Source organism: Lepisosteus oculatus, chromosome 4 (genome assembly GCF_040954835.1).
Source record: "Lepisosteus oculatus isolate fLepOcu1 chromosome 4, fLepOcu1.hap2, whole genome shotgun sequence".
Classification (NCBI taxonomy): Eukaryota; Metazoa; Chordata; class Actinopteri; order Semionotiformes; family Lepisosteidae; genus Lepisosteus; species Lepisosteus oculatus.
In genome coordinates, this window is record NC_090699.1 from 43,644,118 (window position 1) to 43,668,228 (window position 24,111).

Here is a 24,111-nt window from a genome sequence, read left to right on the forward strand (position 1 = left end):
AATTCTGCCCATCTACATTGTATGGGCAACTCCTGCTATGCCCCCAAGCTCTGGAACTCTTTGCCCAAGGATATCAGAGAGTCACCTTCTCTGAACTCCTTCAAATCCAGACTCAAAACCTTCTTCTTCAGAAAAGCCTTTACTTAACTGGTTCCATTCTTCACCCCTCTGCTCTTCTTAAAACCATCTTCCACGGTCTCCTCTATTGTTATTGTTGTATTGTTGTAATTGTAATTGTGTCCTATCTTGTGAAATCTTATTTATTGTTGTAGTCTTCTTATTTATTGTTATTGTCATCCTGTAAAGCTCTTTGAGAAGCCACCTTTAAAGGCGCCATATAAAATAAAGTTTATTATTATTAATTATCTAACCTCAAAAATCCCATCATCTGAGATGGTATGGAGCAAGTTGCACAACACCTTTTTTTAAGAAAGAGCGCCCCTAAACAAAAGTTAAACACCCAGTATTCCTGGGAGACTCAACTGTAGTACAGCTTAACCAAGCCGAAGAAAGGCAACACTGGTTCTGTAATTGTTTAAAATCACATTTTGTGTAAAAAATTATAAAAACAATAATAGCTACCAGAGTAACATTTAACCTCCATTTTCTGGTGCAGAATATTTATACTACATTATTGCAAAAATCCCTTAAAACGATGTATTCAGTTTACATTTACCTAGTATTTGAATTGAACTAACTGCCAGTGTATCAACATTGAGAGGGTTTGAAACTGTTTTCTATAAAAACAAAGCCAAACCACTACAGACCACACTGTGCAGGAACTGGGTAAATGAGCCAAGCTAAAAAAATACTTTGTTTCTCTGATTCCTAACTGTCATCTGCACTATCAGAGCTGGTAGAACCTCTATAAAGGCTACATTCTCCAATTACAAAAATGGGGCATATATTTACAGTCTTAGGCAAAAATATTTACAGTATAAAATACATGTAACATTCATTATGGGGTTTTTTTCAGGGTTTTGACGGCAGTACGTCCACCTAGCAGTTTGATCCCATCAGATCTAAGAAGCTAAGCATAGCTGGACCAGGTCCGTACTGGGATGAGCCACTAGGTAAACCAGGAAAATTGATCATTGGTGAAGTAATTTCTCACTTTTCCCCCTGATCTGCTATGTAGTGGGTCTGCTGCTGCAGAATGGCTGCCATCCAGGTGGATACTGCCCTTCAGTGGCAAATGAAGTGGGCCCCCTCCTACGTGTGAAGTGCTAAGGAATTATTTTTTTTAGGACTGGTCTCTGCTTCCTCTATTACTCCAGGACAACAAAGCGTCATCTACACATTGGGATTTGCTAACCTTCCCCTTCTCCAGTCTGGAGAAAAAAAAAACTTTAACGAACTTCTGTGACATCTAATACCAGTTTTATAAAATGTACTCCAACGCTCTAGCTTCAGGGTGACCCAGCTCACAGCTCTCACCACATACACTCTGACTTGACAATGGAAACCATGGTGACGGAATGCCACCTCACCTCAGTTCACCCACAGTCAGAGGAAACAGGGTAAAACACTGCATCCCAATTGCAACACTCTTTCCGTGTGATGTCACAGTGACTGTGGCAAAGCTTCTCGGAAGGCATTGCAGCAGAACGGTTACTACATCACTAAATGCCGTATCTCGGAGTTGGCTTTGTACTTTCATTCTTCCATATTTAATCTGCAAATTATAACATATAACACTGGACTCTTTAATTAAAGAAGGTGGATATTGTCAAATTTTTTAACTGTTTAAATACTTTAAAAACCTGAACATTCAGTATTTATGACATTAGTTTTATAAAAAATATTAAAGACAAGGCTGTGATGCAATAAGCCTGGCAAAATAAATATTTCTAAGAATTTTAGAGTATAATAACTACCTTTCCCAGTCCCTCCCCTCCAACAGCAGGTTCAAAGGCCCAATGTGACTAAATTAAGCGGATCAGTTTGAAATCGATTGTAATTCGCACATAGAGCAGCAATAAAGGGCAAATTAATGGAGAAGCCCCACCCTCTTTAGTCAGAAAAAGAAATCAGCAGGCCTCAAACTCAGTTGAAACAATAGATTGTTGACTTAAGAACTTTGGTATATTATTCTGCATGCAAAAAAAGTATTAAATGTTGAAAAGTACCAAGCCTGTTTGAAGAGGATATATGAAAAGTTAAAAAAAAAGATGTGACTGGTTGCACATGGTATGACCAGTGGTGTGTAATTTTTGTCAACAGAAGAAGAGAAGGGGGGGGGTCTCTCTCACCTTCCTTTCGTGGGGCTCCTTAATGACAGCTGGCCTCTGGAGGTCCCGAGGAACCTTGCCCTTATGCTGGAACTGTTTGGGCTTGCTCTTGAAGGGTAGCGCCTTCTGCAGTTGTTTGGGGATGTGCAGGGGGTTGAAGTGTCTCTTCATTCTCACCACCGGCTGCCAGGAAAAGAGAACAGTGTCATTCTCAGCCACAGGAACAGCAACTGACATGCACACAAAGCGCACAGCGGGGGGTACACAGCACAAGAGCCCAAGAAAAGTGACAGACAAGAGGCATTTTTGCTTGTGTGGTCAGATCTGAACTCTCCTACAGCTCCATCCGGAAAATTCCAAGAAAACCAGCTTCTACAACATGGATAATGTTCCAGACACCAGCTACCCTTTGTAGAAAGGAATCTACCCTACATTTCAGGCTTAAATGAATCTCCTCTTTAACTTCCACTTGTGCCTCTAGATGTTTGATTTATTACAGAGCTGAATGGAATCATTTTGGTTACCATTATCACATTTCTCTGAGAAAACTCACAGTTTGCTCTGTTCAAGATCATAAAGATTAAGTTCTCCTAACTTTCAGAGATGCAGAATTATAGAACATTAGAACATACAGAGGAGTATAAACCCTGAACCTGTCCAACCTCCATCCGCAATTCCCCAACACAGTACAGTAACATTGCACACTGCCTGGTAGATGGAACATCTTTGTTGGAGGCAGTCTAGATTTTTTAAGACACTAATAAATATGTCACTATTTAAAAAACAAATCTGTAGATGGTCAAGCAGTTCTGGATAGAAGATGGCATGATGTCCTTTATTTTTCTGAGTGACTCACTTACTGAGGCCAACTTACTCTTTATGGTTCTAAAAGTAATCTGACTTTATAAGAACCTTCTCAAACACATGGTTCACTTCATACACCTAATAGTGCAGCTACGGCTGTAGCTCTCAGCCCTGGTATTGGGATATTGTTGTGCCTTCTGGCATTTCCTACAGGAACTCAATCAATTTTAGTTTTTTTTTTTTCATTTTTGTCTTTTAATTATTAAAAATGTGTGGAGCTTCTAATTGATATTCCCCGATTTTCAAAACTGCCCTCATTAATGTGTGTCAGCTGAAATATAGCCAATTTGAGAAGCAGAGGAACAAACACATATTGTGGGAGTATTTCATGTATTAATGTTATAGGCAGAAAAGGGAGCAAATTCTTATTAGAAGGTTGAAAAGAGACTTCAAAAAGTTGTGTTTGCTGAAGTTGTTGGAAACAATATACTCTAGGGTATTTCCGAACCTAAGGACTAAGCACAGAAAAAAGTCTAAATAAACAAGCAGATCAATTGCATGAATTGGCATCAGTGATTAACGGCCCATTTGGAATGAAAACCATTCGAGACAGACTGGGAACCACTGATCCAAAGGGCCCTATAATTCCCCTTGTTGTTGTTGTTTTTGTGCATAACGCACTAAAAGAAATGCAACAATAATATTTCATTTTTTGATGGCATGAAATGCAATACCAAATATAGGAAAAGAAGAACATACCTTTAACATCAAAGGCCTCTGTTAACTTTGAACACATAATGAATGGTGATCGAAAGAGGGCTCAATCTGTGACCATATAATCAGCTAAATGTGCCTCATGGGCCAGGCCAGGTGAGATCCTATACTGGGCTGTTTCCTAGGCTTGCTGTCACACAGAAAAGGTATGGCAGTCTGCGGAAACCATGCGCCTGCAATCCCATCACTGTGAGTTTCTCCTCCAGGCTCTCTGCCCAGCGGATGTGTCTATAGTCTGCATCTCTCCTATACTGGTACAGGGGTGATAGTCAACATTTTAGCTCACCACTAACAACAAGAACATGAACTGGGACAGTAACACACAAAAACAAAGTCTAAGAGATGTGTAAGGGAGCATGGATATTTTGTGATCAGTTATGGTAGAATCACTAAAGCAACATGAAACCTTTGCAGATTGTGTCAAGTTGTTTTGGTTTTTACATTCATGTACAGTTATTAAAATCATGACCTAGTGTATCGCTTGGCGCACCGACGCCACCCGCTCTGCAGAGTCACAGTGACTCTGGCCTTGGGTTCAAACCCTACCTTGTACAGGGAGTCCTTATCAGGCTTGCGGCGAAGGCCCAGCTCGTGCCTCAGCTGGCCCACAGTTTTCATCCCACTCCAGGTGTCCTTCTGTCCCACGGGGCACAGCAGGGAGGTCACGGGGTTGTAGAGCTGAGGGACGGACACAGGGAACCACGATCGCAGGAACACAATGTCTGCCAGCAGAGAGACGAGGCAGATTCTCTTAGAACAGCAACCACCCTGAGCCCATCGCTCTGTTTACAGCTCTGCACAGCGTACAGTGCTCAGAAAAAAATCTGACCCCCTCAGTTCATCTGTAGTCTTGTTTATTCTACACCTATTTTATACCGCCTTCATGAAAGCCTTAATAAAAAAATGGAAGATATATGTTTATTCACAAATCAAATGTACATAAAGGTACAAAACAATTGTATATGATATTAGCACAATGATTAATTTGATTAAATATAACAGTAAATACATACGTGTAAATAAATATGTAAACCCTTAAAGTAACTGTTGGCAATGCCCTCTTTACATTTAATCAAGTTACCTTTTATTACGTTTCATTAATTTTGTTTTAAGTCTAATGTATACAAGAATATGGACAAACCTAGGGTGTTTACAATCCGTTGCTCAGTACTGTAGTTACAGTTACCTATAAAACTGCGATACTTCCCTGTGTAAATTGGGACTGTTTCCTGCTTTGGATAAAGCCAAACTCATCCAGCACCTAGTGTTGGCTCATATAAGAACTTGCAGCTGTTCAAACCTCAAGTGTGTAAAATGTCTGCAGAGCACCACTGCAGCTGAGCAGGCAAACTGAAAGCTGAGCCAGTACAGTACACACACACAGTTACACGGCAGCTATTTAATTCATACAAACACCAACCACAAAATGGGGTACAAACCACCACACCTGCAAAAGGTGGCTTGGTCCAATGCGTTATGCAGGTCCTGAAGCAGACGGGCACAACGAAAGCAGATTTGTTTTTATCAAAGGAGCAGAGGTACTTTGTGAAACTCCATCACTGGCATGATGCTCCTTTCAACATGCTAGGATGCTGTAAGTGCTGGGGGAACTGGAGCTGTATTCAGCAGAACGCATGGTACAGCCAAGTGGTTATTTGCAAGCATATCATACACCCGCTCTCTTCCTCACCACTCATCAGCAGCCTGTCCTCAAAGGTGGCCCTGAAGGCTCCAAGCGGCGTCCTTAAGGCCTTCTTGATCTGTCCACGCACCCCACTGACCGTCCGCAGAGACGCCCCCTCAAACTTTGCCACCTCCAGCACAGTGTTGAACATCCCCTAATGGAGAAAATCAAGAGAGAGCTCAGGGTTATAGGCATTGGCATTAATAGGGCAGTAGTGTGGAGAAGTAGTCAGTGGAGCAGGACACCAAACCAAAGGGTGGGATCCTAACCCTGAGTAGGAGGCTGGTGTTGTACCCTTGATTAATATACTAAAGTAAATGCTTTCCCATATAAATGGGTTCATGCAGTCAGTGTTGTAAATGACAATTTCTTCTCAATTGGCTTATCTGGTTGAATAAAAATTACAGAAAATAATACATCTTGGTTATTAATTATAGACACCTTGGCCCTTAATTTGATGGACGATGATGAGCTCATCTGCATTGGGCAAAAAACCTGCGGGTTCCACCATTAAAGAAACACTCTGTTTTAACAAATATAATTTAGGTGAGACTGCAACTAGCAGCGTGTCTGTGCTCTTGACACATGCACCCAGACTGTAAGTGGAAAACGAAGGTATTTGAAAAATAAATGAAATAAATTATTGAAATAAATAAAATAAATATAAAAAAATTTCACACATGTAACACCACTAACAAAACCTGCCTGCGTGCTTTCTCCTTTGAGCAACCTACTGGTCTTTAAGGCATTTCAAGTTTATCGAATGGTACTGTTAACTGTTAGCACAGTCATCAAGGAAACAGGCTCAGATATCTTGCTAACTGCAGTCTCTTCAGTCTCAATGGACGCATAGAAATAGCCTGGCCTATGACTTCCAGCTTTTTAGGAATGGCTTGTTTGAATATACTCTAATTAACCTAATTTAAAACATCAAATACAAAACTATAAACATGAAACAGTGGGGGGATATTTAAAATACAGTAAGGGACAAAGAAATCAATTCGTGAAAATTCTTTCCCCAAGATAAAAACAATTACACCTGCCTGCATTGAGTGGAATTACTCAGTCCAAAGCTGAGTTTTTTTTCCAAAAATGGAAATTACAAACAACGAAGCTCTACGCTGAATATACAGCAGAATTAAGCACAGAACAGAGCCATGAGAGAAATGAATCGAGAACTACCTCTTTTGCTTTCTGTTCTAAATGAAATAATGATAAAAAAGACTCAAGTGCTATGTTAAGCTTTTGGCTATCTTTAGCACTGAAACTCCCCTAGTAACCAATGGTTACACCTTCAGCAACTTCTGTGGAAAAAAACCTGAACCTGAAGATACCTGAAAAAAAATTGTTTTAATTATCTTCTGTTACAAAGTCACATTTCTCTCAACAGTTGTGATCAGTGTTTGAAGTTATGAACTCCCACATGCTGGAAAACTATGCAAGAGACTGTCTGCAGCACATCCTTGATTATCCAGTCGGTGCCACAAAACCTCAGACTTCATCCTCACAATTCAGTTTCCTGTGAAGTTATTTTAGGAAGTGCATAAAAACAGCACCCAGATGGTCAGAATAAGCCAGTTTCTTTACTGGTGCTGCATTGTGATTTACCCCAAAGAGCACTGGTTGCACAAAGAAATACAAAAGGCAACACAAAAGACAAAAGAAAGGTAACACAGTGAACCCAGTGGCTGATCATCAAGACCAAGTTATTTACTAACAGCCATAACTTTCCAAACAGATAGCATCTTCCTCATTTGTTTTTACAGCAGACATCACTGCTCTCTTACAAATATTTACCTGACGGAAATGACAAGACTAGCTAGCAAGAATTGCTTTGATGTTTTATTTTGTTTTGTACACTTTTTCAACTTGTGAATAATCACGAAATTGCAAAATCGTAGAGAGGACTAAAAGGATGCTTTGACAATTGTCTTAGCAAGATGATACAAATCTCTCATTTGATGATGAAGTGACCCAATTTATTGAAGGAGTCGCACTTCTTGTCTTTCAACAGCTTACCTTGATGAAAGCTGTGTTCTTGAAGATCTTGTATGGGTAGCCAATGAGCTTGAGCTTCTTGACAATGGTCACTGATTTATCCAGGTCCAGCACTACCCCTGTGGCAGCGATGCGGAAGCTGGCCTGAGAGATCAAAACCCCGACAGATGGTGACAATGAGCAGACTGTTATTACTGCTGAACTGCACCTCAGACAATGACACACAATACCACACGCGCAGCCCAGAGATGGCAACACTACTGTCATTATTACAGTGATCTGTTCCAAGTACATTACTAGCAGAAGCCTCCTATACAATTTGAACTATGCAAATATATTCAAAATAAGGTCTCAAGCTGGGAATTCTGAGCACCCGACAGTAGTTTATTACATGGGCCTTGGAGCTTTTAGCACCTGAAAAGACTTAAAGAGCCATACTAACAGTCTTATTTCTGTGCATGAGATTACTAGACTAAACAGAGAATCACAGGAAGTCCATCTGCCCCCCAAAATGTTTTGTAGGGTGTCACGGGCAAATTCAGAATTAAAGATGAAGGTCTGCACCTTTCAGCATTAAAGCCACGTAAGAAGGAAAACCACGAATGTGGCAAACATGTATGCATTAACATTTCTCACACCATGTCTTGTTAAAATCCAACACTATATAGTCAATGACACATCTAACCTAAACAACATTTCTTAGGTTTAAACCTAAATCGAGCTAGTACTTTCAAATGCATGGTGCAACACAAACAAGGTAGAGTCAGACTCCTACCTGAGTGCCTGCTACAGACTGGACTGCCAGGAAGCCAGTTCCCTGTGGGGTGATGGGCCCTAAGAAGGAAAAACAGACATCAGCTTCCTGAATGCAGGGGGGGACAGAGACCCCAGCAATTTGGTCCAGGATTTCTGAAGTTAACAGTAAAATTCATACAGTTGCATCTTTTAACAAATGTTTTGTTGATTTTCTTGGATTCTGGTTTCAGACAAATGTGGAATGATTTGTTTTACAGTTAGGCCTTATAAATTATAACAAGCATTATTTTACTCTCTCTGTTATTAATCAGGTTCCTTAGGGTCAATGAATTCAGTACTAAAGCGAGGCTGCATTAAATATGCAGTGCAATCGACAACTTCTTCCCGATCAAGGTACACACCTAGGACAGCTCACAGTGACCACCCTGTTCCTAGTAATCTAGTTTCCTGTTAGTGCTAAGCATCTTGTACATCACAGAGCTGTAGAGAACTTCATACTTTGTGAACTTTGCACTTCATTATAATGTACAAATAGAGTAGAGCCAAGTCAAAGCACCTAGGTATAGATGTTCAAAGTCTGAAAAAAATAAACAGCTCTCCATTTCAGACTTTTAACTCAGGCAACACTCTTTAACCCCCTCTGGGAGGTGGGGCACCAATAAATCTATTATTGCAAAGCACTTTGATTCATTTCAGGTTTGTAGCCCAATAAAAAATAAAACATATATTTTTAGTTTTCTATTTTACCATTTCTAATTTATATATTTTCTATTTCTATTTCACAAGTCTAAATAAATTACTCACAACCAAGAAGGAAAATATCTAGCACCTAGAGATGATTTACATACACCAGTGTGCTGCTCATGACAGCTGAAATGGCCAAGATGCTATGCAGTGGAAGTGCAATTTCCATTCCTGCAAAGGCTTGAATTCCATGTGAGATGAGAGGGTCACGTCAATCATTTGGTTATTTACTAATAGCCATCACCAGGCACTTCACAATGAGACAGAAAATACAGAATATATTTTTATTAGTAACAGTACAGCTGGGCAACAGGGTTCAAACCTGTCATTACCTGATCACATCTGAGAGTTTTCCACACACAGCCCTTTATCGAATGAGGGTGTTTGTTCTTTCATGGCTGAGAGATCTGTTTTCCAGCTTCTCTCCATAATGTTGCTCAGTTCATAATAATAACAAATCCTTACACTTATATAGCACTTTTCTAGACACTCCACTCAAAGCGCTTTACAGGTAATGGGTGTCTCCTCTACCATCACCAGTGTTCAGCCCCACCTGGATGATGCAACAGCAGCCATAGTGCACCAGTACGCTCACCACACATCAGGTATCAGTGGGGAGAACAGAGCGATGAACCCAATTCATAGATGGGGATTATTAGAAGGCCATGACTGGTAAAGACCAGTGGGAAATCTGGCCAGGACACTGCGGTTACACCCCTACTCTTTTCAAGAAATGCTCTGGGATTTTTAATGACCACAGAGTGTCAGAACTTCGGTTTTACCTTTCATTCAAAGGATAGTGTTTGAATCACTGTACAGTACAGTGTTCCCATCACTGTACTGGCGCATTACGACCCACACAAACTACATTGTGAATGCTCCCTACTGGCCCCACACACCTATTCCAGCAGCAATCTTAGTTTTTCCTAGGAGCTCTCTAATCCAGGTACTGATCTTAACATAACAGCAAACAAAGTCTGTGACCTAAATCCAGTATTAATTCTAAAAAACTGCCAGCTGAACTGCTGCACAGTTCGAGCAGAGCCACTGGGTCTATACGGACCCCAAGCGCCGAGTCCTCACCCCAGATGGTGGCTCCGCAGTGCATATGCATCGGGGTGTACTTGAGCAGGCGGTGTCGGCCATTGTGGTCTTCGATGTGGTACAGCGGGATGGTCTGGAAGCGGCGCCAGCCCAGAGACAGGATCAGCGGGTCCCGTGTCTTCAGGATGCGATCGTACCAGCGGTGCTTCTTCAGACGCATCTAGAAGACCACAGCGACTGTCCGGGTAACTCAAGATCAACCAGCTCTCTTTACTTCTGAAACCCCTTTTCAGCATGTACCTTAAGACTAGACACATCTAGTTTACGGGTGTAGAGTGTAAATACAGGGGCTGTTTAAAACAGTGCGCTCATCCTGCAGAGGGGAATCGTCAGAGAGTGGAAACAAGGCAGTTCAAGAGAAACGTATGACTCCAGATAACTGCCCTGAGACATGCACCACACTTCCTGCCCTTCATTATTAAAACAGCAATGCAGGATAAAGCTGTTCTTGGAAAACATAAGCAGCCATGCTTCATGATGAAAGATATGGAACCCTGAAGCTTGACTCACCCTCACTCACACTCTGCCTGAATTTCCTCATTCATGGATTTAGCAGACTGCCTGCCTTTGAGCCACTTGTCTGTTAATACCTCACAGGCAACACGTGCTGGAGGTTCAGCTTTGCCAAAGTTGCAAGTCCCCCAGATGCCGCAGGGGTCACTGTGTCAACTGAGAGCCAAGAGAGCCTCTACTCTATGCTGGGGAGAGCTCAGCCCATTGGGAAATCCTGGTTACAGTTGACTAGAGACATCACTTAGGCTCGAACCCGTGATCATAGAGCTTTTGGACTACCTACTAATAAAACAGTAAGTATGCTTACAGTGGCAAAAGCACATTTCTTTCCTATTTGCTGTCAGAAATTCAATATTTCAAAATCTAGGATTACTGAAAACACTGGAGCACATCACTGGAAAACTGGTACTAGCAAGTAGACATGAAGTTCAAAGCCAGACAGGAAGTTCCATTGCTCAAAATACAGTAAAAAAGTGAATATTAGGAGACAGTGAGAACTTCAAGTTCACTGATGACTGCAAGATATCTAAGGACATCCTCAGGCACTGTCTAAGCCACTTATTTTCAGAGGTGCACAAACTCCCATGGTACCACTCACTTGCAGGTAGCCTACATTTCCCTCGCTGGCCCACAGACCTCCAAGGATAACGGGATAGTGGGGGTCAAAGTTCATGACGAATTCACAGGGAAGACCAGTGATTTCAAGACGCACATACATCCCAGGCCGGAAACCCTCGTACTGAACCCTCAACTCATCGTCCAAGTCCTCAAACTCAGCCCGGTTCAGCTGCAGAAGAATTGCAAACCATTAGTAATGTATTCTGTATTGCTTATCACACATTAATAGAGAAGATTCTATTACAGCCAATCACCAATTAACAAAATCAAGTTTTCCAGGTTTCTACTACTTATAAGTTCTCAATATTTTTGGCATCTTTCTATATATAGGAGAAAAGTGGTAAAAATCCCCCAAAAGAAAATACAAAAAAGTGTTCACCCCAGTTTGACTTTAAATGCCCCTGAGTTTCTTGTCTGATTCAGATGGTTCATAAACCTATCTATCCCCACCGGGACCCTATAGCCCCTAATTACGGCCCCATGACCTCTGACCTGTGCCTGCCTCTGCATCTCTTCCTTGAGGTCATCAAAGTAGGTGGCGTCTCCCTCATCATACTCCGAGTTGAACCGCTCCTTCAGTCGCCGCTTCTTCTCCAGACGGGCTTTCTGCTTCTCCTCTTCTTCAACAGCCCCCTTTCCTTCCTCCTCCTCCTCCTCCTCCTCCTCTCCACTCTCCTGCCCAACAAAGCATAAAAGTAAACACTCAGACCCCCTCTCTTAGGCCCATTTCCACCTCGCACTCACTGACTGCCAGAGGTGACAGTATTTAATCTTGTTAAACTATTAATCAGATAGACCCTCTTCCAGCCCCATTCTTCTGCCAGCAAATTAAAACAAGGCTGTTCCTGGCTGGCCTTAAGAGTCCCATTGCAGACATTAGTATTATAATGTGCATCTGAAAATCAAAAACACCAGCTGTATATATAACACGCTATGTAAAACACACACACATTTAATACTATTTTGACAGCAGATAGGCCCATAGAAAGTTGTAACACCAAGCTGAGACTGCTGCATGTTTATTACCAGTCTTACAAGTTAAACAATAAAGCTCTCAGCAGTGGAAGACAGAAACACAGGAGGAAGCAGCAGCTTCTTTCCCGTGAATCATGTACAATGAATTCCAAGATTTCGGGGAATGTAAATTCCAGTAGTGCCCTCCCACTCCTGTAGGGATAGCACAGGCAGACACAAGGTTTCTACCCCTCTGACAAAGTTGTTGTTCTGAATTCATTCTTGACACAGAAAATGATCTAATCAGTTTGACCTAAAATTAACCTCCAGTTAAGACCAACACCCATTCCTCACTTACTGTATCACACCACTCCATAGCTACAACAGTTAACAGCACAAGTACATAATCCCCCTGCTGGCGCTAATAAGGAACTATACATATTACAGACCATCTTTTCGGCATTTTTTCTTTCCCTCTTACTTATAGGTCTCTCTACCTCTGACTTTTAAGGAAATATTCAATTAGCTTTCAGAGAAAACCCAGTGCCATAATTCTCTTCTCACACGAAGGCCCACCGCAACAGGCATTTTAATTTGGCAACATTGTTTCTGTGAAGTGCGGAATTTTAGGACATGAACCAGGAGAGTACCAAGTGACTACTATTTGATGTTACAGGAGCAATGAAGAAAGCCACAGTAGACTGAGCACCTCACTCTGGTCCTCCATCTTCTCAGGCTGTCCTTTGTGCACCTCCCCTGTCTCCAAGTCTTCAAAGTCTCCGTACATCTCCTCTGGGGGAGGGGGGAGGGTGGAGGGGGGAGAGAGGGAAGGAGTCAGTCACAGAGAAGGAGCGAAGGAGCAGAGCTGTGTGACAGGACACCATGGTGACCAAGAGCAGACACATGACGGCAGAACCCGTTGAGCAAAGAAAGCAATTAGACAGATTCGTAAGGGTTGCAGGGAGACCTGCTGTATGTGGGCGATGGGGAGAGTGGGAACCACCAGAAGGAGTTACAGTGATGACGGGAACAAGGAGAGATGGCATGGGCTGGCATGAGTGCTGAATATCGCCATTTCTAGAAGTGAAGGAACTGCCATTGTATGCCACCCGAGATTACACCATTCTCCAGAAGCTGAAGAGTTAATACGCACATGCAACAAGAAAGGCCTGCTCCGCTGTGGGTGAAAAAAACTGAAAATGCTCTCCCCGACAACTGTTCTAAATCGTTATGGAGGACATCATGGATGGTACCACAGCAACAATAATTAGCATTTCATTAACTGCTCCATCTGAACAGAAAGATTGCAACAGCAAAGGGCAATTATACCTGCTGACAACAAAAATACTAAATGTATTGTACAGAAGTTACTCGAGTACATTAAGGTATCAGAAACGGGGAGTGTAAATGAGGCATCAAATGTGTATGATTTTGTTTCTCCAGTGCTAATATTATGTGTCAGACTAACTCAGCTGTACATTATTATTCATGAATGGCACTCTATACACGGGACAAGACACCCAGTCAAAATACGTAATTATCTCATACATAACTGCAATGTAAATGCAGTGAGTTTGTGAAAGAGAGCGCGGGTGGAAAAGATAGGATAAAGAAACTCACCGTCCTCCTTCAGAAGTGTGGAGGCGTCCTTCTCTGCCTCCCACTTGCCTGTCACAAAACAATCCCTGATAGACTCCAGCATCTGCAATGATCAAAAACCATTGGTCACGCCTGCAGCTCCTGCGCCCGCTGCCAAAAACGCAACTACCGCACTTCGCCACCACTACCAACTCCATCAAAATGAGTGTAACTGTCCAGCAGCAAATCTGTGCACATGATCCCATACCCATTATTCCACGTCAGCACCTGCATCAGGCGTGAGGCGCGAGGCTGGGTTGCCAGACAAATGTACTGAGGTTCAGAATTAAGAGAAAGAGGGCATCTTCACTCTCCATTCTCAAATTGCACACTCACCACCCATCTATCTCCCTTCTCCCACCTCCTCTACCTTCATTTAATACTCTGCATTTCCTCTTTCTTCCTGATCCTGGTCCTTACCTCCTCCTGGTCCCAGTTGTGAATGCCATCCGGGGGGTATCGTGAACAGTCAAGCCCATCTGCCTGCCGTTTCTTGCTTGTCTCGGGGCGACTGACGCGGAAAAGACCACCCAGCTCTTCTTCCTCCTCTTCCTCATCCTTTATCTCTTTAGCTGCCACTGTGGGGCAAGGTAAATCTATTAAGCCACATCACACAGCACTCCAAAACAGCTCTGCCAAGACTGAAGACTGCTCACTAGACTCAACTAGTGTTTTTCAACCGTTATCCATCCCACAACCCAATTCTATAAATTTATACATTCACCACTCCCTCCCTAACTACACATAGAGATCACTGACCAGATTATTAGTAGTATGATACACAAACACAAAAATTCTATGTTCAATTTTATATTTGCCGCCGCGTAGTCACCTTACCCTGGCCGTAATGCACGAGTCTCTCTCAGAACATCTCAGACGTTTGAAAAACATTTTTTCAGGTTTGAAAACCCAAGCTCGTCCAGGTAGGCTGCTGAAAATGGCCGTCAGATTCAGAATGTATTGTATGTATGATACCACTAAATATCCTGTCTTGTCTGCGCTCTCTTCTACTTGGGTGTGTGGTGACCTTCTTTGCTTTTCATTGTGCTTTTCTCCTCCCTTATTCTCTGCACCCCTTCTCACCCGCACACCCTTCACACCATTCGCAGGATGTCCCCCTTGCGCACGATGGGTTGGATCCGCAGTTAAGCCATCCAGAAATCACCACTGCGCCTGCACCCCCACCCCGGCAACTCCCACATGTCTTTGAGCACAGGCTTTGGTCTTGTGTTTATTCACTGAACAAGCAAGATGACACTTTAGTCGCTCTACCAAACCCATATATAGATCTAAGCCATATTTCATATATTCATTTTTTGTTTTTCCCCATTTAGGACTGTTCCAAAATTCCTCGGCACAGCCGTTCACACCTCTGTGCTGCGGCACACTGGGTAAGAAGTGCTACACCCCCCAGTGGGAAAGTGAAGCCATTTGACCAGAAGCATGCTCGGAATCGAGCCCTTGGCCACACCCCCGCCTCGTCTACCCCCTGGAAGAAATTAACCCCCAGGGGGAAATGATGCTGCACTCTCAGAGGTGTGAGAAGGGAAATGGGCTGTCTGTGGCTCATTACACTTCCCTGCAATGGGTTCACAAAGCTGTCCGAAGGCCCCCAGGCTGAGTAGCGACCAGAAAGCAGAGTGAGATTTGTCAAAAGGAGCAGTGCATTCAGTAACAAGGCCATTACTACTCCTGTTCAGAATATTGAATATTGAAAAAATTTATGTATTTTGAATTTTGTGGATGAGATTTTCCTCTTATTTTCCATATACTAAAGGAATTCTGAAGCACCTACACAACACAACAACTTATAAGGCTTTTACCACAAAATTAATACACAACTCCTTCAGCCAGAGGCAGGAAATCACAGGCACTGGCTTCAAAAAAGAAAGGCTGCTTTTGGTCTAATTTGTTTAAATTTTGTTAAGCATTTTGAAGGATATGTAAGCTCTAATACATCTAGCTGGGAAAAACACAGTACACAGCTGACTGGAAAATATACATGAAACCTGGTTTGAAAGAAAAGTCTGAAAGAAATAAAACTGTAACACTACCTACCTTACAAAAATCTCACAAGAAAACCCCAAACTCACATTCATCACTCTTTGAATAAACATTGACCAAGCTGCACAGGTTTAGAGATGTTAGAATTGTTCACATACATGTGAACAGAGCATGCAGACGTTTGGAAGACATATTCCAAATTCTGATATTCAGGAAATGCAAAATTCCTTCTGTCTGTGCCGTGTAAATGCAGTGCATGAATCAGGTAACAAAGAACTGTTTTGCAGAGCAGCTGAATTGAAAAGAGCAGACATGGCACAGATAAAAATTGTATGCTACACAGCACAAACCCTAGACCAGAAAAAACACCATCACAGTGGGACTTGATGGCTAACCTTGATGCAGATGCTCTTGTTGCACAATGATATTTAAATTATATGATCAGATTCAGAAGAATGATGGGAAAGAAAGCAAGCAAATGAATGGTTGCCATCGCCTTGGAACATGGCACCTGAATTCTGTGCAAATTATATCACCAGAAGAGTGATGCAGAAAAAACAAACAAGCTCACACACAAGGTACACCTGAGGCCTAAGTTTCATGCACCAGGCAAGGCCTGGTTTGAATTGTACCACCAGGCCCAGAACAGTGATGGGAAAACAAAAACAAAAAATAGGCAACTCTCCTAAGCTTGGGAAGTTTTTTTAGCCCAACGGGGCTCTGCACAGGAAATCAACACAGGACGGGATGTCAGGCACAGGATGTCTGTAGCTGGAGAGGCGATACCGAGTTCCGGAGGGGTACAAGCTCCTCACACTTACCTGTGCCATACACCAGCTTGCGCAGGTTGGGTGTGGTGCGCTGCTGCCGCAGAAAGGCTTCTGCTGCCTTCTGTGCCAGCCCCTCCTTCCACCGCAAAGCACCTGAGGTGGAGACAGTGAGCGAAAGAAAGAGAGAGCAAGTTAAGGAGAGTCAGTGAAGGGAGAGAGAGTGCTAGGGAGACAAAAGAAAAGAGGCTGAAAGCATTTACTTCAAGTACTCTGCTCTGTGAACAAAGAAGTAACCAACAGTACGTGGATACAATATGTACGATCGAGTCTTTTAGATCTTAATCGAATTTGAAAACTGGGCCTCAGAATCTTGAACTGTGAAAAACACAAGAATAAAGAGACAGCTCACCTTCGGTTTCAAAGCACAGCTCTCCATCCACTTCCACGTTTTCCTGCGTCTCCTTCTGGGGCTTCGTTTTTGACTCCTGAACACTGCTGTCGGTTTTTTTAGCAACAGGGCCTTCCTCTTCAGTCTCCGACTCCTCTTCCTCCTCTGAGCAGTGTCCAGAGTCAGCCAGCCTCAGGCCCCCCGTGTCAGCATCACTGCTTCCTTCAGTCTCGTTGGCCTCCTCTCCCTCTTCATCACCTTCGCTCTCTCCCTCCTCTTCACTCTCCTCCTCTTCATCCCCCTCACTCCCCTCCTCCTCTTCATTACCTTCATCCTCATCACTCTCCTCCTCCTCACCCTCACTGAGTTCTAGCTCATCCTCGCTGTCGGCGAAAGCTGGGATCTCAACCCCACCCTTCTCTTCCTCCTCCTCCACTCGTCGTCTCTTGAGAGGGACTGGGGCGCCTTTCTCTCGTGTCTTTTTCTCTACTCTTCTGCCATCATCTTGGTCCTTTCCATCTTCCCCTTCCTCATTCTCTTCCTCGCTCTCTTCTTCGGTGCCGCCCTCCTCTTCCTCGCTCTCTCCATCCTCATCACTCACATCACCTTCATCCTCTTCTTCGTCGGCAAACACAGCTTTCCTCCGCTCTCTCTGCGCCTGGGGATCCCACACTCTGCTCTCTGAGGGTCCCTGGCTTTCTCTGTCGCATTACAAAAAACAGGAACAAATTGTTAAGAAAATCCATTACTTCCTGTTCTCGAAATCACACAACGCTCTCTCCTGATAGCAACAGAAAATATACTTGTTATAACTGGGCAATAACATGCACATTTCTAGTTTTCCTTAATGATAAATTCCTTTAGGAATTTCTGAGATAATGATTGGCACTGTTGCTTAATAAATCAGTTAATCACTTCCCCAATTTCAGCAGAGGACAGATGAATGATAATAATAATTCCATACACTTATACAGCGCTCTCCTCCACCACCACCAATGTGTAGCTCCACCTGGATGATACAATGGCAGCCATAGTGCACCAACACGCCCACCACACACCAGCTATCAGCAGGGCAACATACATGTCTTCCAGAACACACACTATTTTCAACCACTTGTTCTTCACACTGAAAGCCCCATAGTGCAAACAGCAGAGTTAAAAGCAAAACGTGAGATTGAGGCTTATTCAGTAGGTAAAACTGAAGCCACTAGAATCTTGTTGGACAGCTAGCTGAGAAATCCCTGAACAAATATGAGCAGCTCTTAGCCAAACTGGGAAAGTTCCAGCAAAAGCTGGGTAATGCTATAGGGACAGGTTTTATTCAGGAATAAACCCAACCAAGTGGCAATATGTTTCACATAGCCTTATTATGTAAAATCATTGGAAAAGTGTCACAAATTACTGGCTTAATACTCTGTCATTACCGTGTTACCATGCTGTTACCAGGGTGGTAGGGGTCAGACAACTTGTCTGATCATTACTTTCAGTTCTAGTTCGTACTAGGAGTTCTTCAAAAATTCAAACATAACAGGGGAAATAAAATAATAATACAAATATAATTAAATAGTGAGCAGCAACCCCCATTAATTATACTGCACAAGAGTGCTGTACAACACTCCCAGTACCCACCCGGTCTCCTGGACCTCCCCTGGCGTCAGTGCCGCAGTGCCCGTGAACAAAGACACCTTACTGGCAGCCATCTTGGCATCTAGGGTGGCATGAGTGCTGATGAGAGACTGCACCAGCTCTGTGGTGGGCCGGGGCTCGTCCTGTGAGAAAGAGAGGGCACAGGACGTACATTCAGATTTAAATTTTAAGGTCTTAAAGTAATGCTAAGACCACAAGAAAGTCTGCCTTTTCCTAGTACCTTTATTGCACCGTAGAGGAATTTGTATCTTGTAAGCTGCTGTCAATTTTTGCAAAGAAACCGTTTCTAAAGAACAACAGATATAATGTGGGCACTCAGACTAGGACGGTAATCATTCAAATCTTTCTACTCGTACACATAGGGGTTCTCAACAGTAGATTCCCCAGACATTCCAGGTTTTTGAGTCAGCTTGCAACCTACTTTTAACATTTAGTGCTTTAAACGTTCTATAGAACTGTCCTATTTTAGGATAAGGGTGTTCCTCAAGCAGGGCAAAGCAGAAGGACAGGAGAGAAGATCTGTGTGGAAGTGGTGTTTGGTCCTACCTGCTCCTCGGCAGCATGGCTGCCTCCAAGGTCGATGTAGACAGCGTCCTTGTCGTACACCACCCCCCCCACGCCCGACAGCGGTGCGTACAGCAGCCTCTCCTTCTCGTTGAGGGCCCGCTTCTTCTGCTCCTCGGGCAAAGGGCAGGGGTCGGGCAGGAAGCTCACATCGGCCACCGTGTAGTCCCCCACTCCTGCAGAGCAGGGCGATGAAACAACACTGGGTCCTCACAGCACGTCCAATCAGTTAAAACAACTCTATAGTGGAGGCCCAGTTACTGAAAAGGGGAAAAGGACTCCATCCAGACGGTAGCTGGAGTCTCCGCAGTTTAGAAATCTCTGGTTTGAACTCAGACTGACGGCAACAAGGATTTTCAAAAGGCAGACACAAATGGACAAGACGTATCACAGCAGAGCACTCTGAAAATCGACCTGGATTTTCTTACTGTGCAACAGTGACCCCTAGAGTCTACTGGAACTCTTATGAGTGTGCAGTGTCTTAAACTTGTTTAAAACTAAATTTTGGGGAAAAAAATGGTTCTGGATTTCAGCAGAGCCTGCCTTGTCTTGTCTTGTTAACCCACTTCCTGCTCATCATCTTTTTTTGCTGTCCTGCATCATTCTTTGCCTATCTAGTACTGTTCTTCAGTTTCTTCTCTCCTACTGCACTTTAAGTTTCCATGACTTACCTGGGATGTGAACCTGGCTTTGGTTCTTCATGTATGTCCCTCGCAGGTAGCCGTAGAGGCACACTCTGCGGTCACACTTAGGGTCCACTCTCAGAGTCTCAGGGTCTGTCAGGTCCTCCATGCTGAAGAGAAAACAAAGGATCAGATTGCAGATATCTTTTGTTGCGTGTGTTCGGTACATGTGATTTTCTGCTTTTCCATTGATCTGCACTTCCAGGCTTGAACTGAACGTGTGGGGCACTGCACTAAGCAATACTCAAAACTCCCACTAAGTCACAGCAGCTCCACAAACCCAGAGTCGACAAAACCGCCTCTGGACATTGGATACAGATGTGAAGTTCTGCCGCGGGACCTGTGATTCCCATTTCAAGGAACCCAGGGTTCTGCTTTTCCTAAATTCTGCACATAACTGGAAAACACAAACATGGTGATGAGCAGCATACAACGAGTAACTGCCACTGCTGAACTAGGTCCAAAAACTTGTGAGCATTTTAAAGCCAAAGCCAAAAATACATATTTTCAGGTTCCCAAGTTGATCACCAACGAAAGAGCCCTGATAGATTCACATGGTCCAATTGACGCTGGTTCCAACCAGTGTCAATCCATCCAGGTCAAACCCACTCAGGTGACTGTGAGGGATTCCCAGAGCAGTGAAGCACAATCTGCAGACACCAAAACTTACGGATGACTTTGAGTTGGCCAGTGTTTCCTCAGCCTATAGCACAAGAGCAACCCATTTCTTTTGCATCACTAGAACTTAGTAGCAAACACAGCCAGTGATGGATCAATTTCCTATATCATTATGCTTTCCATTTCCATTCTAAGTAACAGTAACATGCTACATTACTCTGCAGCAACTTCTTCAGATCAGCTTCAGCACTGAGGGCAACAAACCAGGGCTCAGCGAACAGCAGAGCCAGTATGATTTGACCTGAAATCACTGCGACCATTAAAGACCTGCATGGTGTACTGTGGTCTCCCTGCCAGCTCTCCATCACTCCCCAAACTCTCTCCAGCTTCACTCACCGGTCTGCCAGCACGTACGGGTGGGAGGTCTGCCACACCAGAGGGCGGAACTTCATCACGGAGATGAAGCGGCCCAGATTGCGCACCTCCTGCTTCTGATACTCCCCGTGCACCATCCCAGACAGGTAGAACAGCTTGGCACCCTGAGCAGACAGGCAGGCAAAAGGACAACAGGATTAGAAACCTCTCCGCATCAACACAACGGCACCTGAAGAAACATGAGGACACAAAGAGCTCCCCATTTCGCTCACTGCCCTTAACACTGTAAATACGTCTTCCATCAGAAAACAGCTAAAGCTGGTTCTGGATAGTTTTTATACGGCTATCGGAAAGTCTTCCAAAAACATTATGCTTGTTGACAAAACAGAATTGATACAATCACAGTTGCCTCCTAAACAAATATTCAGTTGAGTGTAAGGTTTAATCTCCCAGCTCACACACTATATAATCCTTTGGAAAAGAGAAGAATGCTCTCAAGACCATTGTATTTGCATACAATTTACATAACAAATCCTTTATTAGCATCACCTTATATTTTTTCCTTAGACTCCATACCTTGCTATTTGTCTCCCCGGATTGCCATGATTAAGAAATATTCTCACAGGGGCTCTTTATTTAACCAGTTATATTTGTACCACTATTTTGCTATTAAGTCTTCCTCTGTTGCATCTCCTCTTGACTCCAATTTACTTTTAAACAGAAAGGAAAAGAGGCTTTGTGTTTAGAAATTCCCAATCACAGATGTCTGGCCCACCTTCACGGAAGATACAAAACAGCACTGGATGATGTGGACCACAGATGTAGTCAGATCAGATCACTTTATTAGCCATATACAATTTCTTGCATTAGGAATTTGTCTTTTCGCATACCCCAGCTTGCTCTCCATGAGACACAGACAGTGGAAACCTCTTACTCTAACCAGACAAGTGGAGACAAGGCTCAGAATCACATCCAGCCCTGTCTGTCTCACCCACCTGGTAAACCTCAGTCCAGAAACGATGTTTGAGGCGTTTCTTGGTCTTGCGCAGCTGCTTGTTGTTCTTGAAGGAGTCCAGGTGTGTGAGGACGCCCATGATGCGAGGAAACCCATGGACCTGGCAGATGTTGAGGAACTCGAAAGTCTCCATCTCGAAGCCAAAACTGGCATCTATGAGCATCAGGACCTGCAAGGACAGGTGCAGTTAGAACAAACTGACCCATGACTGGAAGATGGGCATGAGATTTCCTTCAGCAGATATCATAAGTTTAAAAGCCTGAGGTGATCAGCATGTGAACTGGTTCGAGTCTTGCTGACAAAACAGGATCTATTCAACCGAAGACTAAGGGAGCTGGAATCTGCTCAGGGTCTTTTCCTGCACAGGGTGTATAGCAAAAGAGTAATTTCAATTAATTCATCTAATTTAGGGGAGCTGGACCCAACAAGCAATAGTGCAAGGCGGAATATACTGTACACTGGATGGGATGCCAGTCCAGGGCAGACAAACTTAAACACAGACACACACACTCACAACAGGGCCAACTTACCCAGAAGCCAATTAACCTGCCAGTATGTGTTCAGACTGAGGAAACCCACATGGTCATTTGAAGAACACACAAACTCCATGCAGATAGCACAATACTTAGCACCCCAAAGCGTAATTTCTAGTAACTAATGTATTTAGCTAATTACTTTTACACTCAGCTACGACACATGGATGTTTTACCAGTATCACCTGGTATTTGATCCTGCAACCTTCTAGTTGTCCAAATCCCTAAAGTGCTCCACACAGCTGCCCCTGTACTCCTGTTGGAATTCTGCATACAGTTTCATCCAGTCAGAGTATAATCTTTTAAATTGCCTCCAAATTGAGAACAAATGAAATTTGTTCAATTCATCAGCTATGACTGGTGAAATTTAAATACTTAAAATCACAATTAGTGATTTAAACACTAGGGACATCCTAAGAGAGAGCAAGCTTGAAAAGCAAGCACTGAATTCCAACAGGAGTAGTTCCGAAAAAACAACTTAATACCCAGTTTTTAAATGCACACCAGTGTCTATAACACAGATGCAGGCTCACTAATTCATCACACTGGATATGCTCTCATACACTGAGCTGTGCAGTTTTTCAAACATTTGAATCTAATAAGATGGGGAGGAATGCAGTTGAAAAAACCTACTCGCTCTGGCTGAATTACACAAATTCCATCTTTCTTGGGTCTCACACAAGTAAAACAAAAATCCTTTCATGTATGAACTGGTGATCTTACCTGAAATACCTGAATTACCTGAATTAATTCTGATATTTTTCAATATCTTTTTTAAGCTGCTTTATAAGTGGGAGAAATGGCATCACTCTAAGAAGACATTTTTGCAATTTAAGCTTTTAAGAATAAAAAGATTTTAGTCACTTCAAACAGCAAAACAAATCTGGTCAATCTCAAAGGAGGAGACTTCTTTGTAGGCATCCACTAGCAAGGTTTCAGGTTATATATAATGGTAGTTATTTTCTATTTTTATTTTTCACTTGTGCCTGTAACAGGATACTATACACAAAAGGGGTGAAATACTTCATGACAATTAAACTTGTCCAGTACACAGAAAGTACAGTGCCTTTCATCCCCCCTGAGAACAGCTTGTTGTAAGAGCAGCCCATGAGTTGTGAAGACACAACAGCTGTTTATTCCCTTGATGCCTTTTCCTCGGCCCACTCACCAGGTCTGCCACTTTGGCCAGGTCGATCATGGTGTTGATGTCACTGCCACACTCCACAAACGTGAGGCGCCTTTTCTTTCCTGAGAACACAAAGAGAAGACAAAGATGATGTCTGGTAATGCGATCAATTAAAAAAAAATGACCAGAGTACAGCACATGATGAAGGGGTTTTTAAGCAATGTCTGTGTGAACCTTCCTCATTAAACACTTTTTTACGAGTACAATTAAATATATTAAACTAGGTAATGCTGTCAAGCCCTGGTTGAAGAATAAAACGTATCCTTCTTACTAGGTGTAGCAATCCTAAACATGGATCCCTGCCACATTAACAGATTGTAAAAACAAAGATCGTATTAACATGATATTAGAAAAAGAGCCACCAGACATAGGCAGCATTCGGCATTTTAGACTTGTCTGTCTTGGAGAGTCTTACGCGGATGTTCATTTGAGGGCTGATAGAATTCGACAAGTGTTGATAACTTCTGGGGGAAAACTGCAGAATTCCGGATGTTAAGGAGAGTTCACTTT

The 24,111-nt window shown here is 43.1% G+C and overlaps 1 protein-coding gene across 4 annotated transcripts in view; it reads right to left on the bottom strand.

Annotated features, from left to right (window-relative positions):
• The window catches only part of bms1 (BMS1 ribosome biogenesis factor), a 31,188-nt gene that overhangs the window by 2,817 nt on the left and 4,260 nt on the right, over positions 1 to 24,111 (bottom strand). For all 4 annotated transcript variants that reach the window (XM_006630930.3, XM_069189249.1, XM_069189248.1 and 1 more), the window contains 19 exons: positions 23,584 to 23,663; positions 21,863 to 22,051; positions 20,889 to 21,031; positions 19,863 to 19,984; positions 19,174 to 19,367; positions 18,610 to 18,749; positions 17,002 to 17,681; positions 16,644 to 16,745; positions 14,239 to 14,396; positions 13,801 to 13,882; positions 12,890 to 12,972; positions 11,719 to 11,901; positions 11,207 to 11,395; positions 10,075 to 10,255; positions 8,267 to 8,325; positions 7,513 to 7,635; positions 5,500 to 5,647; positions 4,356 to 4,531; positions 2,253 to 2,414 (listed from right to left, as the gene is read on the bottom strand). In XM_006630930.3, coding sequence (XP_006630993.2) covers positions 2,253 to 2,414; positions 4,356 to 4,531; positions 5,500 to 5,647; positions 7,513 to 7,635; positions 8,267 to 8,325; positions 10,075 to 10,255; positions 11,207 to 11,395; positions 11,719 to 11,901; positions 12,890 to 12,972; positions 13,801 to 13,882; positions 14,239 to 14,396; positions 16,644 to 16,745; positions 17,002 to 17,681; positions 18,610 to 18,749; positions 19,174 to 19,367; positions 19,863 to 19,984; positions 20,889 to 21,031; positions 21,863 to 22,051; positions 23,584 to 23,663 — 3,194 coding nt within the window. The remainder of the gene's footprint in view (positions 1 to 2,252; positions 2,415 to 4,355; positions 4,532 to 5,499; positions 5,648 to 7,512; positions 7,636 to 8,266; positions 8,326 to 10,074; positions 10,256 to 11,206; positions 11,396 to 11,718; positions 11,902 to 12,889; positions 12,973 to 13,800; positions 13,883 to 14,238; positions 14,397 to 16,643; positions 16,746 to 17,001; positions 17,682 to 18,609; positions 18,750 to 19,173; positions 19,368 to 19,862; positions 19,985 to 20,888; positions 21,032 to 21,862; positions 22,052 to 23,583; positions 23,664 to 24,111) is intronic.